This window comes from Garra rufa, chromosome 10 (assembly GCF_049309525.1).
Source record: "Garra rufa chromosome 10, GarRuf1.0, whole genome shotgun sequence".
NCBI classification, from domain to species: domain Eukaryota; kingdom Metazoa; phylum Chordata; class Actinopteri; order Cypriniformes; family Cyprinidae; genus Garra; species Garra rufa.
Window position 1 is genome coordinate 21,251,835 of NC_133370.1, and position 12,494 is coordinate 21,264,328.

At 36.2% G+C, this 12,494-nt stretch overlaps 2 protein-coding genes across 2 annotated transcripts; both read right to left on the bottom strand.

The window, feature by feature from the left end:
- Window positions 1-1,351: 1,351 nt before the first annotated feature.
- Window positions 1,352-3,960, bottom strand: pxdc1a (PX domain containing 1a). The gene is made up of 5 exons (XM_073848848.1): window positions 3,198-3,960; window positions 3,009-3,109; window positions 2,823-2,931; window positions 2,648-2,747; window positions 1,352-2,242 (listed from the first exon to the last, which is right to left on the bottom strand). Exons 1-5 carry the CDS (start codon window positions 3,445-3,447, stop codon window positions 2,029-2,031), a joined length of 774 nt encoding a protein of 257 aa, XP_073704949.1. The 5' UTR covers window positions 3,448-3,960; the 3' UTR covers window positions 1,352-2,028.
- Window positions 3,961-5,775: 1,815 nt separating this feature from the next.
- On the bottom strand, window positions 5,776-11,791 carry LOC141344519 (uncharacterized). The gene is made up of 7 exons (XM_073849397.1): window positions 11,276-11,791; window positions 10,305-10,986; window positions 8,776-8,863; window positions 7,858-8,082; window positions 6,579-6,712; window positions 6,098-6,221; window positions 5,776-6,011 (listed from the first exon to the last, which is right to left on the bottom strand). Exons 1-7 carry the CDS (start codon window positions 11,789-11,791, stop codon window positions 5,792-5,794), a joined length of 1,989 nt encoding a protein of 662 aa, XP_073705498.1. The 3' UTR covers window positions 5,776-5,791.
- Between the last annotated feature and the right edge of the window lie 703 nt (window positions 11,792-12,494).

Consider the following 12,494-nt stretch of genomic DNA (forward strand, 5'->3'; position numbering starts at 1 on the left):
TCAGTCTATAGCCTTCAATCTTGTTCACGATAAGGACTTGGCCTACTTTAGTAAAAGAAAAAAAGAAGATGAATCTCAGCAGTCATTATTAAAACTGAATATAGTTTTGACCTTGAGTTTACCGAGTGGCAAAAAAGTATGTGAACATGATGTTTCTAGTTAACAGGCAACTATTTGGCAAGGCACTTCAATTCGGGGAAAAAAAACTCTGACATACAATGACATTCTTTAGAATAGTGTGCTTCCAAATTTGTGACAACAATTTGGAGAGGGCCTTTTTCTCCTACAGCATGACAATGCCCCCTTTGTGCACAAAGCAATGCCCATAAATTAATGATTTGCTGAGGATGAACTTGAAAGGCCTACACAAAAGCCCAGACCTGAACCCCACTGAACACCTGAAACGCTGACCGCAAGCTAGGCGTCATCATCCTACATCAGTGTCTGACCTCACTGACACATGTCTGAATGGGTGCATATTCCCATAGACAAGTTTGAGGACTTACAGGAAGAGTACAAATCATTAATGCCATTGATATTAAATACTCAACAACTATAAATGTGACCCTGGACCACAAATCCAGTCTTAAGTAGCACTGGTATATTTGTAGCAATAGCCAATAATACACTTTATAGGTCAAAATTATCATTATCATTAGGATATTAAGTAAAGATCATGTTCCATGAAGATATTTTGTAAATTTCCTACCGTAAATATATCATAACTTAATATTTGATTAGTAATATGCATTGCTAAAAACTTCATTTGGACAATTTTCTTAATATTCAGATTTTTTTGCAACCTAGATTTCAGATTTTCAAATAGTTGTATCTAGGCCAAACCATACATCAATGGAAAGCTTATTTATTCAGCTTTCATATGATGTATAAATCTCAATTTCAAAAAATTTAACCTAGATTTTTACCCTAAACATGGTTTTGTGGTCCAGGCTGTTGATGTGCCATTTAGTGTAAAACAACCTTACAGAAAAATTTCCATAATTGGTTGAGGTCAATCACAGTAATTGACCTCGAGATATCACCCTATCACTCGCTAGCAAATTAACACTTAGTTTAAAGCAAAACTAAAAATATAAAACAAAAAACATAAATCAGAGGTGGTTAACTTTTTTATTAATATTACTTTTTATTTATTATTATTAAAAAATAATCAGAAAATTTAATCAAGATTTTAGAAATGTATTACTTTATTAAAAAAATATTCTTATAAACTAAACTTTAAATGGAACCCCAGGTATATACATTGGCTTAAATAATGTAAATGATGTCCCTTACTAAAATATGTAGTAGAAAACCCATGAAAGATTCATGTTATTTAAAAAATCTTCGGAGGGCACCATTATTTTAAAATGTGAAATGGCTGCAGTCCGTGAGCAACTGGCGCTACCTGTTGCTATTTTTACTGCAACACAACTCAGAAAATAAAATACTGATGATACGATGGCACATTGTGCAGATTTTGGTTGTAATTTTCAAGTCGTCACTGCTTTCCTAGTGATAAGAAGCGGAGAAAAGAATGCTAAGATCCCTGTGGACAAATATGTCTTTGTTTCTCCACTTTAGCCCTGATGTCTTTGAGGCTTTTAGTAGACCACAGCTACTCAGAGAGCTTATAAATAGCAGAGACAAGAAACGGTTGATTTGGTTTAGGCCTACACTTTTATCCATCACCAGCTGTAACCACTTTCAGTAGCTGTGGTCATTGTAAACACACAGTGTTTTATTTTCAGAGTTGTGTATTATGAGTTATGTTGCAGTAAAAATAGCAAAAGGTAGCGCCAGTACCTCACAGAGTGCAACCATTTCACGTCATCGAAATAATGGCGCCCCCCATAGTCCAAAATATGTATACAACGTAAATCTTTCATGAGTTTTCTACTACATATTTCAGTAAGATACATCATTTACATTATATTAAGCCATAAGTCTTAACACCCAGGGTTCCCTTTAAAAAATATATATTTCTGTGGACTAGAAAGACGTAATTACATTGTTAAGTGCATTATGTCATTCAAGGATGTCTGTCTCACAGGCTTGTAGGTGGAGGTAGGTCATGTTGCTGGTAGTATTCTGTGATATTTTAGGTTGACAGTCTGTGTCTTTACTTTCAGGGGTACCAGCAGTCATGAAGCCCTTGCCAGGTTTATGCACAGTTTCCTTGATGCATCTGATCCCATTTGAAATTCTCGTTCCGGTCCACATCTGGGACTCAATCTCAGAGCTGGATATGATGAAATAAGACACACACATTTTGATTCCGTACATGTTGTTTCCACACATGTCAAAATTGCTTGAGCAATATATCAGAAGAAGATATCCACCTTTTCTTCCCATAAGAGTGGGAATGGCCATTTGTAAATTTGATGGGTCTGGCTTCCAGTCTCATCCACGTCAAGCTTTTTTTAGCTGTACAAAATAGCTTGTTTTGCTGCTTGATTTTGCCATTTTTAATGTATTACCTTAATAATGAGCACACTGGTTTGTAGTGCAAATAGTTTTACCGTTTACTGCACGTTGTTATTCTTCTCATTATTTATTTCCCTATAGCAGATTTAGCGATAACCGGAAGTCTCACCCATAGGCTTAATTTTCACTTTGACAGGATGTTCATTTGTCAGATATTTACCTGTACTTTGAAGATGGTTCTGGTCCTTGTGCTAGTAGGTACTCATCAAAAAGTACAGTTTCTGTATTAGCCAAACAAAACCCATTGGCCCTTCTGACATCTGTCGAAAAGCATCATATATTAGCTACAGTATCAGTTCAAGATCAATAAAACAGGAGAACTCATGAACACCCACCAGCTACGGTGACAGGACTCTGGTAGAGAGATGGTTCATACATGGTTTTCAAAGTGTAGTCAAGAGGAGAAGTCTTGAAAAATGTAAGAACGACCTCAGAGTGAGAGAACTGGAAAATAAATTTCTTGCATGATTATTGTACAAACAATAGGGCATATTAGCATAGGGAATTGTCTAAAGAAGCACCTTTTGTGGCATTTTGATAATATTTCTCAATAGTTTTTCCACTTCACCCAACCTGGTTTGAACGTTATTGTTTTCCTCTGCTTCTTTTATCCTCTTTAGTGCTGATAAAACATACACACATACAACAATGAAGTCTTTAGTCAGTGAATGACCACTTATTTCAAATGTCACAAATGATAATTGTCATACCCTTAAGCATCACTGATTCAGACAAACGTCCTCTGTCGTCTGGAAATGATATACTCATATTCTTAACAAGTTTCACAAGATCGTGATAGCTCCTTCGCAGGTATGTTATGCTTTTTTCAGACCATTCAGTTCTAATCTCGAAAAACTCCTCTTCTTCTCCAGCAGAACCAACAGCGAAGCGCTCAAGCCCAACGACCCAACAGTCATTTACGCTCAGCCGAGAAAAGGTCTCCATATTAACACCTGCCATGACTGAGCCGTATCATAAACACATTTAATAGTAATTACAAATGAAGTATAATTTAAACTAAATCGAATAAGACGAAATAAGAACTGTATTTCGTTGCAAAAACGAAAGATACAATTTATAAAACGGCGAATCGTGGGGTTATCTGACACAAGTTCGCAAATCTTCTGACACGAGTTGAACAAACTTCAAACTCCTCCGCTTTTCTCTTCGCCTGCAGATAATAAACTCTGAAGGCTCCATTTGTGCAGATTCTCTTCAAAAAATTAGGAATTTCTCAAGTGGGAGCGTCCACACATCGATTAAATCGATGGAGGTCCGCTAGTCTGTTATTCTTGTTGCATGCAAGTAGGCGTTCCTATGCTCCCGCGGTATCCAATGGCATCAGGCGGAAGGTCACTAGCTGCGATCTCATTGGTTGTTGCTACATCGTGCCGCTGCTCGTTTGCATAAAGTTCAGCTCGAGGTGAAAAGAATGTAATTGGAAAAAAATGAGAGACCCCTGACTTGAAAGGTGATAACACAGATGTTGTTAAAAGTAACGATAGCCTTAAAAAAGTAATTAAAACAAAAAGGCAAAGTCTTCTGTTAATATGATTCTGGCTGCTCATGCGTTGAGCAACAGGTGAAATAATCCAGTTTCTATTGGATTGGTAGTGGGATTTGCTTGTCGTTTAAGTGTTACGCTTGCTGCATCATGGGTCAATCCTTTAATCGCTTACTATTTTAAAATGCTATAATTAACCACTCACTGAAATAGAGCAACATTCACCTACATTCCACCAAACTTGTTAAATCATGACTTAAACTACTGTGTCAATTCTGAGGGGATCTACACTACCAGTCAAAAGTTTTTGAACAGTAAGATTTTTATATATATATATATATATATATATATATATATATATTTACTATTTAAAATAACTGTTTTCTATTTGAATATATTTTAAAATGTAATTTATTCCTGTGATTTCAAACCTGGATTTTTAGCATCATTACTCCAGTCACAGGATCCTACTGTATCATTCTAATATTCTGATTTGATGCTCAAAAAAACTTCATTATTTTGAAAACAGTTTTCAGGTTACTTTGATGAATAGAAAGTTATTACAAAAGTCTTTATGATCACTTATGATCAATTTAAAGCATCCTTGCTAAATAAAAATATTAATTATTTTAAATTTGAAATAAAAAATGATACTGAAGCTTTTTATTTCAGATAAATGCTAATCTTTTTATTCATCAAAGAATCCTGAAAAAATGTACTCAGCTATTTTAAAGAAAAATTAAAACAAAAATTACAGATAATGTGCTCACCCCCTTGTCATCCCAAATGTTCATGTCTTTCTTTCTTCAGTCGTAAAGAAATGATGTTTTTTGAGGAAAACATTTCAGGATTTCTCTCCATATAGTGGACTTCTATGGTGCCCCCGAGTTTGAACTTCCAAAATGTAGTTTAAATGCAGCTTCAAAGGGCTCTAAACGATTGCAGCCAAGGAAGAAGGGTCTTATCTAGCTAAACAATTGGTTATTTTCTAAAAACATTTACAATTTATATACTTTTTTAATCTCTACACAGAGTACACACAGAGCTAGACAAGATGAGCATTTGAAGTTAAAAAGTATATAAACTGTAATTTTTTAAATAATTAAAATAACCGATTTTGCTAGATAAGACCCTTCTTTTCTCGGCTGGGATTGTTAAGAGCCCTTTGAAGCTGCATTTTGGAAGTTCAAACTCGGGGGCACCATAGAAGTCCATTATATGGAGAGAAATCCTGAAATGTTTTCCTCAAAAAACACAATTTCCTTACGACTGAAGAAAGAAAGACATGAACATCTTGAAAGACAAGGGGGTGAGTACATTATCTGTAAATTTTTGTTCTGAAAGTGAACTACTCCTTTAAATATTGATATTAATATTAAAAATGTTTCTTGTAAAGCAAATTAGCATATTAGAATGATTTCTGAAGGAACATGTGACACTGACTGACAAGACTGGGGTAATAGGGATGATTTTTAGCTTTGATCTCAGGAATAAATTACATTTTAAAATAATTTTAAACAGAAAGCCGTTATTTTGAAATAGTAAAAATAAATCAGAATATTACTGTTTTTTCTGTGTTTTAGATTAAATAATTGCAGGCTTGGTGAGCAACCTTTAAAAAACATTAAAAATCTTAGTGTTCAAACACTTTTGACTGGTAGTGTGCTCATTTTTAAAACCATGACTTAATATTTCAATAGCAACGGAACATGAAATTGACTGAATTACAAGAAGTTTGCATAATTAACAAAACAATACTTTTAAAATTTAACTTAAAGGTTTTATTAAAAATCATAAATATCATTTGGATGTCCTTGCTCTTTGAGAAGGTGCTGTTTTGGAACCAGAACCAGAGCTGTTCCTCTGCCCCACTGCTGCAGTTTGTTCAGCACTGTGATGTTTCCTCTTGTGTCGCACCAGCAGCTGACGGTCTGGTGTGGAATACTGGCACAGGTGACAGGGGAATGACTCTCCAGTATGATGGCGCCGTGAATGGAGGTCTAAGCTCTTCTTCTGGATGCTGAAGTAAAACAGAGCCTCATTCTTAGTTACAGATAGATGAAACAAGTGCAGCCTGTCAACTTTATGACAGATGAGTGTGTGTACCTGCTATACGGACAGTACTGGCAGCGGTAAGGCTTTTCTTGTGTGTGTGTCCTTAAGTGTCGGCGCAGAGAGCTTCTGTCAATAGAAGCATAGGAGCACTGTGAACACTTGTATGGCTTCTCACCTAAAGCAAGAGGAAAAACACATCACTGGAATTCTCACAGTCAGGCAGTGCAATGTCATGGCAACTGTTTCATGAGAACCAGTCTTTTGAAAGGACTTCCACTAAGCTCTAAATCTCTGCATGTCGCCGTGAGCCGACTTTGTCCATATATTTGCTGCATTTCTAATTAAAGCAACATGGGAAAGTCATTTATTGGCTCGGCTCTGATCATAATTTCTGTTTAGTGATCAGGGCTAATAAAGGAGGTGGACAAGATGTGTCACTGTAATTCCAAAACAATGATCTACTGCCACTACACCAAATATTTATATGTAAAAAAGAAAGTTTAATATTAGAAGAATGTGTTTGTAACTGCACCTGTGTGGACACGGAGGTGCTGTATGAGTGAGGCTTTGAGACGAGCGCAGTAATGGCATTGTGGGCATTTAAAAGGCTTATCTCCTTGATGAATGCCCATGTGACGTCGCATTGTCATCTTGGTAGAAAACTTCCTGTACGGAGATAAAGATAAATGATAGAAAACTGACAGTCAACAGTTATACCTAAGGAAAAGAAAAGTTGTATGACATATAACAGATTTTTTTTAATTATTAATAAACCACTTTAGCGCATCTCCACAGTATGAATATTACACAGTACAGTTTGTGTAATTTCTAAGGAAATTAATACTTTTATTTAGCAAGGACATGTTAAATGTATCAAAAGTGACAGTAATGACATTAATAATGCTTCCAATTATTACTTTTCAGCTTTGATAATAATATAATCTACCGGTCAAAAGATTTCGAACTGTAAGATTTTTTATTTTTTGAAGAATTTTCTTCTGCTCACCAAGCCTGCATTTATTTATCCAAAGTACAGCAAAAACAGTAAAATTTCGAGATATTTTTACTATGTAAAATAACTGTTTTCTATTTGAATATATTTTCAAATGTAATTTATTCCTGTGATTTTAAAGCAGATTTTTTAGCATCACTTCCAATCACATGATCCTTCAGAAATCTATCTAACATTCTAATTTGCTGCTCTAAATAACATTTATTATTATTATTATTGCTGAAAAAAGCTGAATAGAATTTTTTTTCAGGTTTCTTTGATGAATAGAAAGTTCAGAAGAACAGCAATTATCTGAAATAGAATTTTTTTGTAACATTATAAATGTCTTTTCCATAATTTTTGATCAATTGATAGTAAAATGCTGATCTTTGGATCTTTCTATTCATCAGAAAATCCTGAAAACGTGTACTCAACTGTTTTAAATATTGATAATAATAATAATAAATGTTTCTTGATCAGCAAATCAGCATATTAAAACGATTTCTGAAGTAATGGCTGCTGGAAATTCAGTATTGCATCACAGGACTAAATTACATTTTAAAATGTATTAAAACAAGAAAGAGTTATTTTAAATTGTAATAATATTTCACAATATTACTGTTTTTACTGTATTTGCTTTTTTTTATCAAAGAGGCTTCTTTCAAAGTCTTCTATTTTGAACTAACCCTAAACTTTTGAACTGTACGTACTATAAAATACAACCATATTAAGATGCTACACATTAATTGTAGTCTTTTGGTTAAGATGATTTCCATCGAATGTGGAACGAAATCAGCAAGGAAAGAAATCATTCTCGTACTTGTCACAGAGGTTGCAGCAGAACTCTTTCCGTCTAGAAATAGCCAGTCCAACAGATGTGTCACTCTTTAGGTGTCCCACCCTGTCCTTTCCTCCTTCATTGCTTTTTTCCCTAGGCACAACCCTGCTTTTCACCCTTTTATTCCTAATTTGGGACCACGACTCTTGCTTCATCCTTCTGAGGCATTCTGGGTACTTGGCAGATGTGTCAACTTGCTGGTTTTCTCTAAGTAAAGACAAATAAGAAGTCATTTAACAGAGGTTTCAACATCTCACCAAATACTTTTCAATGGAACAGTTCACCCTAAAATTTTGTCATTAAATACTCGCCCTCATGTTGCTCCAAATCCGTAAGACCTTTGTTCATCTTCGAACACAAATAAAGATGTTTTTTATGAAATCTGAGAGCTTTCTGACCCTCCATATTCTCGTAGCTTCATAAAATTATGGTTGAACCACTGATGTCATATGGACTATTTTGTCAATGTTCTTGGTACCTTTATGGGCCTAGAACGTGGTAAGACCCTTGCTGTCTATGGAGGGTCAGAAAGCTCTCAGATTTAATCAAAAATATCTTAATTTGTGTTCTGAAAATAAATAAAGTCTTAAGGGTTTGGAATGACATGAGGGTGAGCAATTAATGACAAAATTTTAATTTTTGGGTGAAGTATCCCTTTAAGGCAATGGCTCTTAACCTTTTGACTAACAATATTTGAGTATTTTTAATCTACAGACATGCAGTTTCTGTAAATTAAATTTTAGAGTTACAGATGTTCTTTAGGTTTCCCGTTTTGTTAACCAGTGAATTTACATTATTTTTCCTGATGAATAAAAAAAAAATCACATTTATAATTAACCCCTGCTTTAAGGCATTTTGATTTACATAACAAAAATGATTTTGGAGGATAACAATACTTACCTACTGTGCTCAACCTGTTTCTTTTGATTTGCATCAACCTGTTTGTGTTGAGTGTGAATATGCTTCAGGGTCCTGTTCCATGACTTCTCTAAAAGAGAAATAGAAAACAGGAATAGAAATATAAGAAACTGCACAATTCAAAAGAAATACAAATCAAGCCAAAAAAGCTATGAAATATTTACAACTGTTAAACAGCTAGTTTTCTACAAGATTTTCTAAATCTTGAATTTAAAAAATAACTTTCGAGTCAAGAGAAATATTAAAAACATGTTAAAAACAACAACAACACTGCTATACACTTCTAAACTGAGTCCTAACTAGATATACAGTGCCTTGCCAAAGTATTCAGACCCCTTAATTTTTTTCACATTTTGTAATGTTGCTGCCTTATGTTCAACAGCTTTAAATTACTTTTTTCCACATCAGTCTACATCCATACACCATAATGGCAAAGCAATACATTTAAATGATTCCACTGCATAAGTATTTATACCCTTATCTGGGACAGTTGAAATTTAGCTCAGGTGCATTCCTATTGCTTGTAGATGTTACTACACTTTGAGTAAAGTTAACCTGTGGCAAATTCAGTGGAACGGGTATGATTTGGAAAGGCACACACGTCTAATAATAAAATGTCTAATAGCTAAAATGCATAACAGAGAAAAAAACCAAGCCCTGAGGTTTAAAAAAACACCTGTAGAGCTCAGAGACAGAATTACATCAAGCCACACATCTGGGGAAGAGTTCAGAAAAAAAAAAATTCTGCTGCATTTAAGGTTCACAGAAACATGTAGTCTCCGTTACCCTTAATTGCAGAAGTTTGAAACAACCACAACTCTTCCTAGATCTGGCCTCCTGGCCAAACTGAGCAATTGATGGAGAAGGACCTTGGTTAAAGTGGTGACCAGGAACTTGATGGTCACTCTAGTTGAGCTCCATGGTCATATATGTAGATGGGAGAGGCTTACAGAAGGACAAACATCACTGCAACATTTCACAGATCTGGGCTTGATGGTGGTGTGGCAAGACTCAATCCTCTCCTCAGTGAAGACACATGAAAACACACTTGGAATTTGCAAAAAAAAGCACCTAAAGGACCCTCAGACTGTGAGAAACAAGATTCTGTGGTCTGATGAACCTCAATTCTAAGCATCATGTTTGAAAGAAACCAGGCACTGCTCATCACCTGCAGAGTACCATCCCAAAAGTAAAGTGTGCTGGTAGCAGCCTCATGCATCACTATGGTGCATGAAGTGTAGATTGATGGGGGGGGGGGTAATTTAAAACAGTTTAACATAAGACAGCAACATAACATAAAACGTGAAGGGGTATGAATACTTTTGCAAGGCACTGTATCTAGACTGTCAATTTAGCAATGAGAGTTTTGAAATGTCCATACACAATACTAACGAATTCAAAACATACAAGCCTTTTAAAAGCATCAAGGCTTTCAAGGTGTATATTCAAACCTCAAAATATCCAATTACAGAAAAGCAAACTCAGAAAGTTAAGAAAAAAATTATCTGTACCTTTGAAATCACAGTGTAAACATTTAAATCCTCCTTTAAAATGACATTGTTGGTGTATCTCCCACTCCTTCCTGGACTGACACCATTCCAGGCACAGAGAGCACTGCACCAGTCCATCAGACTCGGACCGACAGTGATGCCGCTGATTATGCCTTTCTTCATGTGCGTCACGAGAGTCAGCTCTCCGAAATGTCCTTGGGCAAACGCTACATTTATGCCTCCTTGAGCCTTTTCTTTTTCCATGTCCTCTCCAGTGCTGCTCCATATCAACCCAGTCGTCTGATTCCCAGCCACAGCGAGGGCACCTAAAGCCTTGGTCTCCACAATGGCATTTCAGGTGCACCTCTAGCATGCTACGACTGGATACAATAGTCTGACAGAGAATGCAGGCCAATTCACTGTCCTCCTTAGGTGGCTTCTGAATTTCAGCATCCTGCTCACCTTCTGGATGGGACAGGCTTTTTGCTGAGGTCGCAGATTGAGGTTGACACTTAGTGCTTGAAATTCTACACAATCCAAGAGTCATGAGATGAGCCGACTGGGCCATTTCTTCATCCTGGATTTCTGTGTCCATTCCACTGTTCAAAGGAACGGGCAGATCTGTGTTAGCATCCTCCAGCTGAAACACAGGTTCCTCCTCGCTGTCCTCATCATGCCTGTCCTCTTCAAAGAGTGTGCTTACCTTCATAAAAAAAACATTTACAGTTACATTTTCTCACATTTCAAACTTTTCAAATGAGATTGTTCATCCAAAATGAAAACCGTGTCATCATTTACTCAAACTCATGTTGGTAACCAGTTTTGGTTCCTACTGAATTCCATTATATGGAGAAATAATACAATGGAAGTCAATAGGAACACTCAATATAAACATTCTTTAAAATATCTTATGTTCCACAGAAAAAAGAAAGTCATGCAAATTTGGAACAACATGAGGGTGAGGGTGGACTATTGCAAGAACCTTTAGTCACCTCACAAGTTTGTGCCACATGCAAGTTCCCATCAGAGTTGGAGCCCAGGCCAATGTCACATGACCGTGGGCTGATGTTTTGAAACATGCCATACATCGGGAGGAGAAAAGACATGCGCTCCATGTCCATCTGATCCTCATTGCTTTTAGAGCCAGAATGCAGATCACTTTCTAGGTCGTATGGAGAGCTGTTGTGGTCGACCTCTTCTTCATCATCAACCCTCATTCCTACACCCAAACTCTCTTCATCTTCTTTCTCCAGACATGGCAGATGGGGACATGGAGACACCGGATCATGCCTTTCCAAGACATGATGGCTAATTTTGGCTTTTTGGCTGCTGGTAAACTGACAGACTCTACATCGGAATACTTCAACTAAGAAAGCTTCCACTAAAGTGGACACATGAGTTTCAATGCCCGCAGCTGAGCTGCAGTAGAGACTGGAAGTGACATTTTCTTCTGCAAGTCGAAGGGTTACGGGCTGAACGTCTTGGTATGTGTCTTTAAATCCACCCATTCCTTTAAACAGGAGAGAAGGAGGAGAATAGATCAGTTAGATAGTCTTGTAAATTATCTGGAGTATGAAACATTCAGTGTTGTCCACTTCAATAAGGCTATTGAGTATTGAACATGTTGACAGTTAAATAATTAATAAGTTTTATTGCACAGCCTGTTATTGCAGAACACTCTAAAGCACAATGATAAAGTTAGACATAGAATGTGGTCATACACAACATATGCACTATTAGCTATTCACTAGCACGACTAGCATCAGATGCATTAAACACAAAACTCATGAAATCATTCCGAAAGCAAGCTATATTTGTGACATAACTGTTAAATCGTTCACAGTTGATATATATGTGCACATGATGTATTAATGATGTGCGTACCTGCAACAAACCGCGTTGTGTCTTTAAATTACTTAGCTTGTGTTGAAAACGCAAACATGCGATTTAGGGACCACCGCGTAATTACCAAACACAAACAGAGCGTAAAATTCGCCATTTGTTATATATTTCAATGTACTGACAAACATAAAAAATATTCTCCAGTATGAAGATAATTTTTAACTGGTTTATACTAAGTGTGTGGGCAAAAATGGTGAACAATACATTTATGACAACTCTTCTTAGCCACGTAATTTTTTAAGTCCCCTGCCTTCCTGTTCGTTCTTCTGCGTTTCATACACACTGCGCATGCGTGGATTGTTAAAGCTC

What these genes read in the sequence shown, in the direction of transcription:
- pxdc1a (XM_073848848.1), bottom strand. Translation starts at nt 3,447, where the DNA reads ATGGCAGGTGTTAATATGGAGACCTTTTCTCGGCTGAGCGTAAATGAC. An exon ending in TGAATCAGTGATGCTTAAGG is followed by an intron (nt 3,110 to 3,197) that starts GTATGACAATTA and finishes ATGTTTTATCAG; the next exon opens with CACTAAAGAGGATAAAAGAA. An exon ending in TTATCAAAATGCCACAAAAG is followed by an intron (nt 2,932 to 3,008) that starts GTGCTTCTTTAG and finishes TTTATTTTCCAG; the next exon opens with TTCTCTCACTCTGAGGTCGT.
- LOC141344519 (XM_073849397.1), bottom strand. Translation starts at nt 11,791, where the DNA reads ATGGGTGGATTTAAAGACACATACCAAGACGTTCAGCCCGTAACCCTT. An exon ending in GCACCTCCGTGTCCACACAG is followed by an intron (nt 6,222 to 6,578) that starts GTGCAGTTACAA and finishes CTCTTGCTTTAG; the next exon opens with GTGAGAAGCCATACAAGTGT. An exon ending in CAGTACTGTCCGTATAGCAG is followed by an intron (nt 6,012 to 6,097) that starts GTACACACACTC and finishes GTTTTACTTCAG; the next exon opens with CATCCAGAAGAAGAGCTTAG.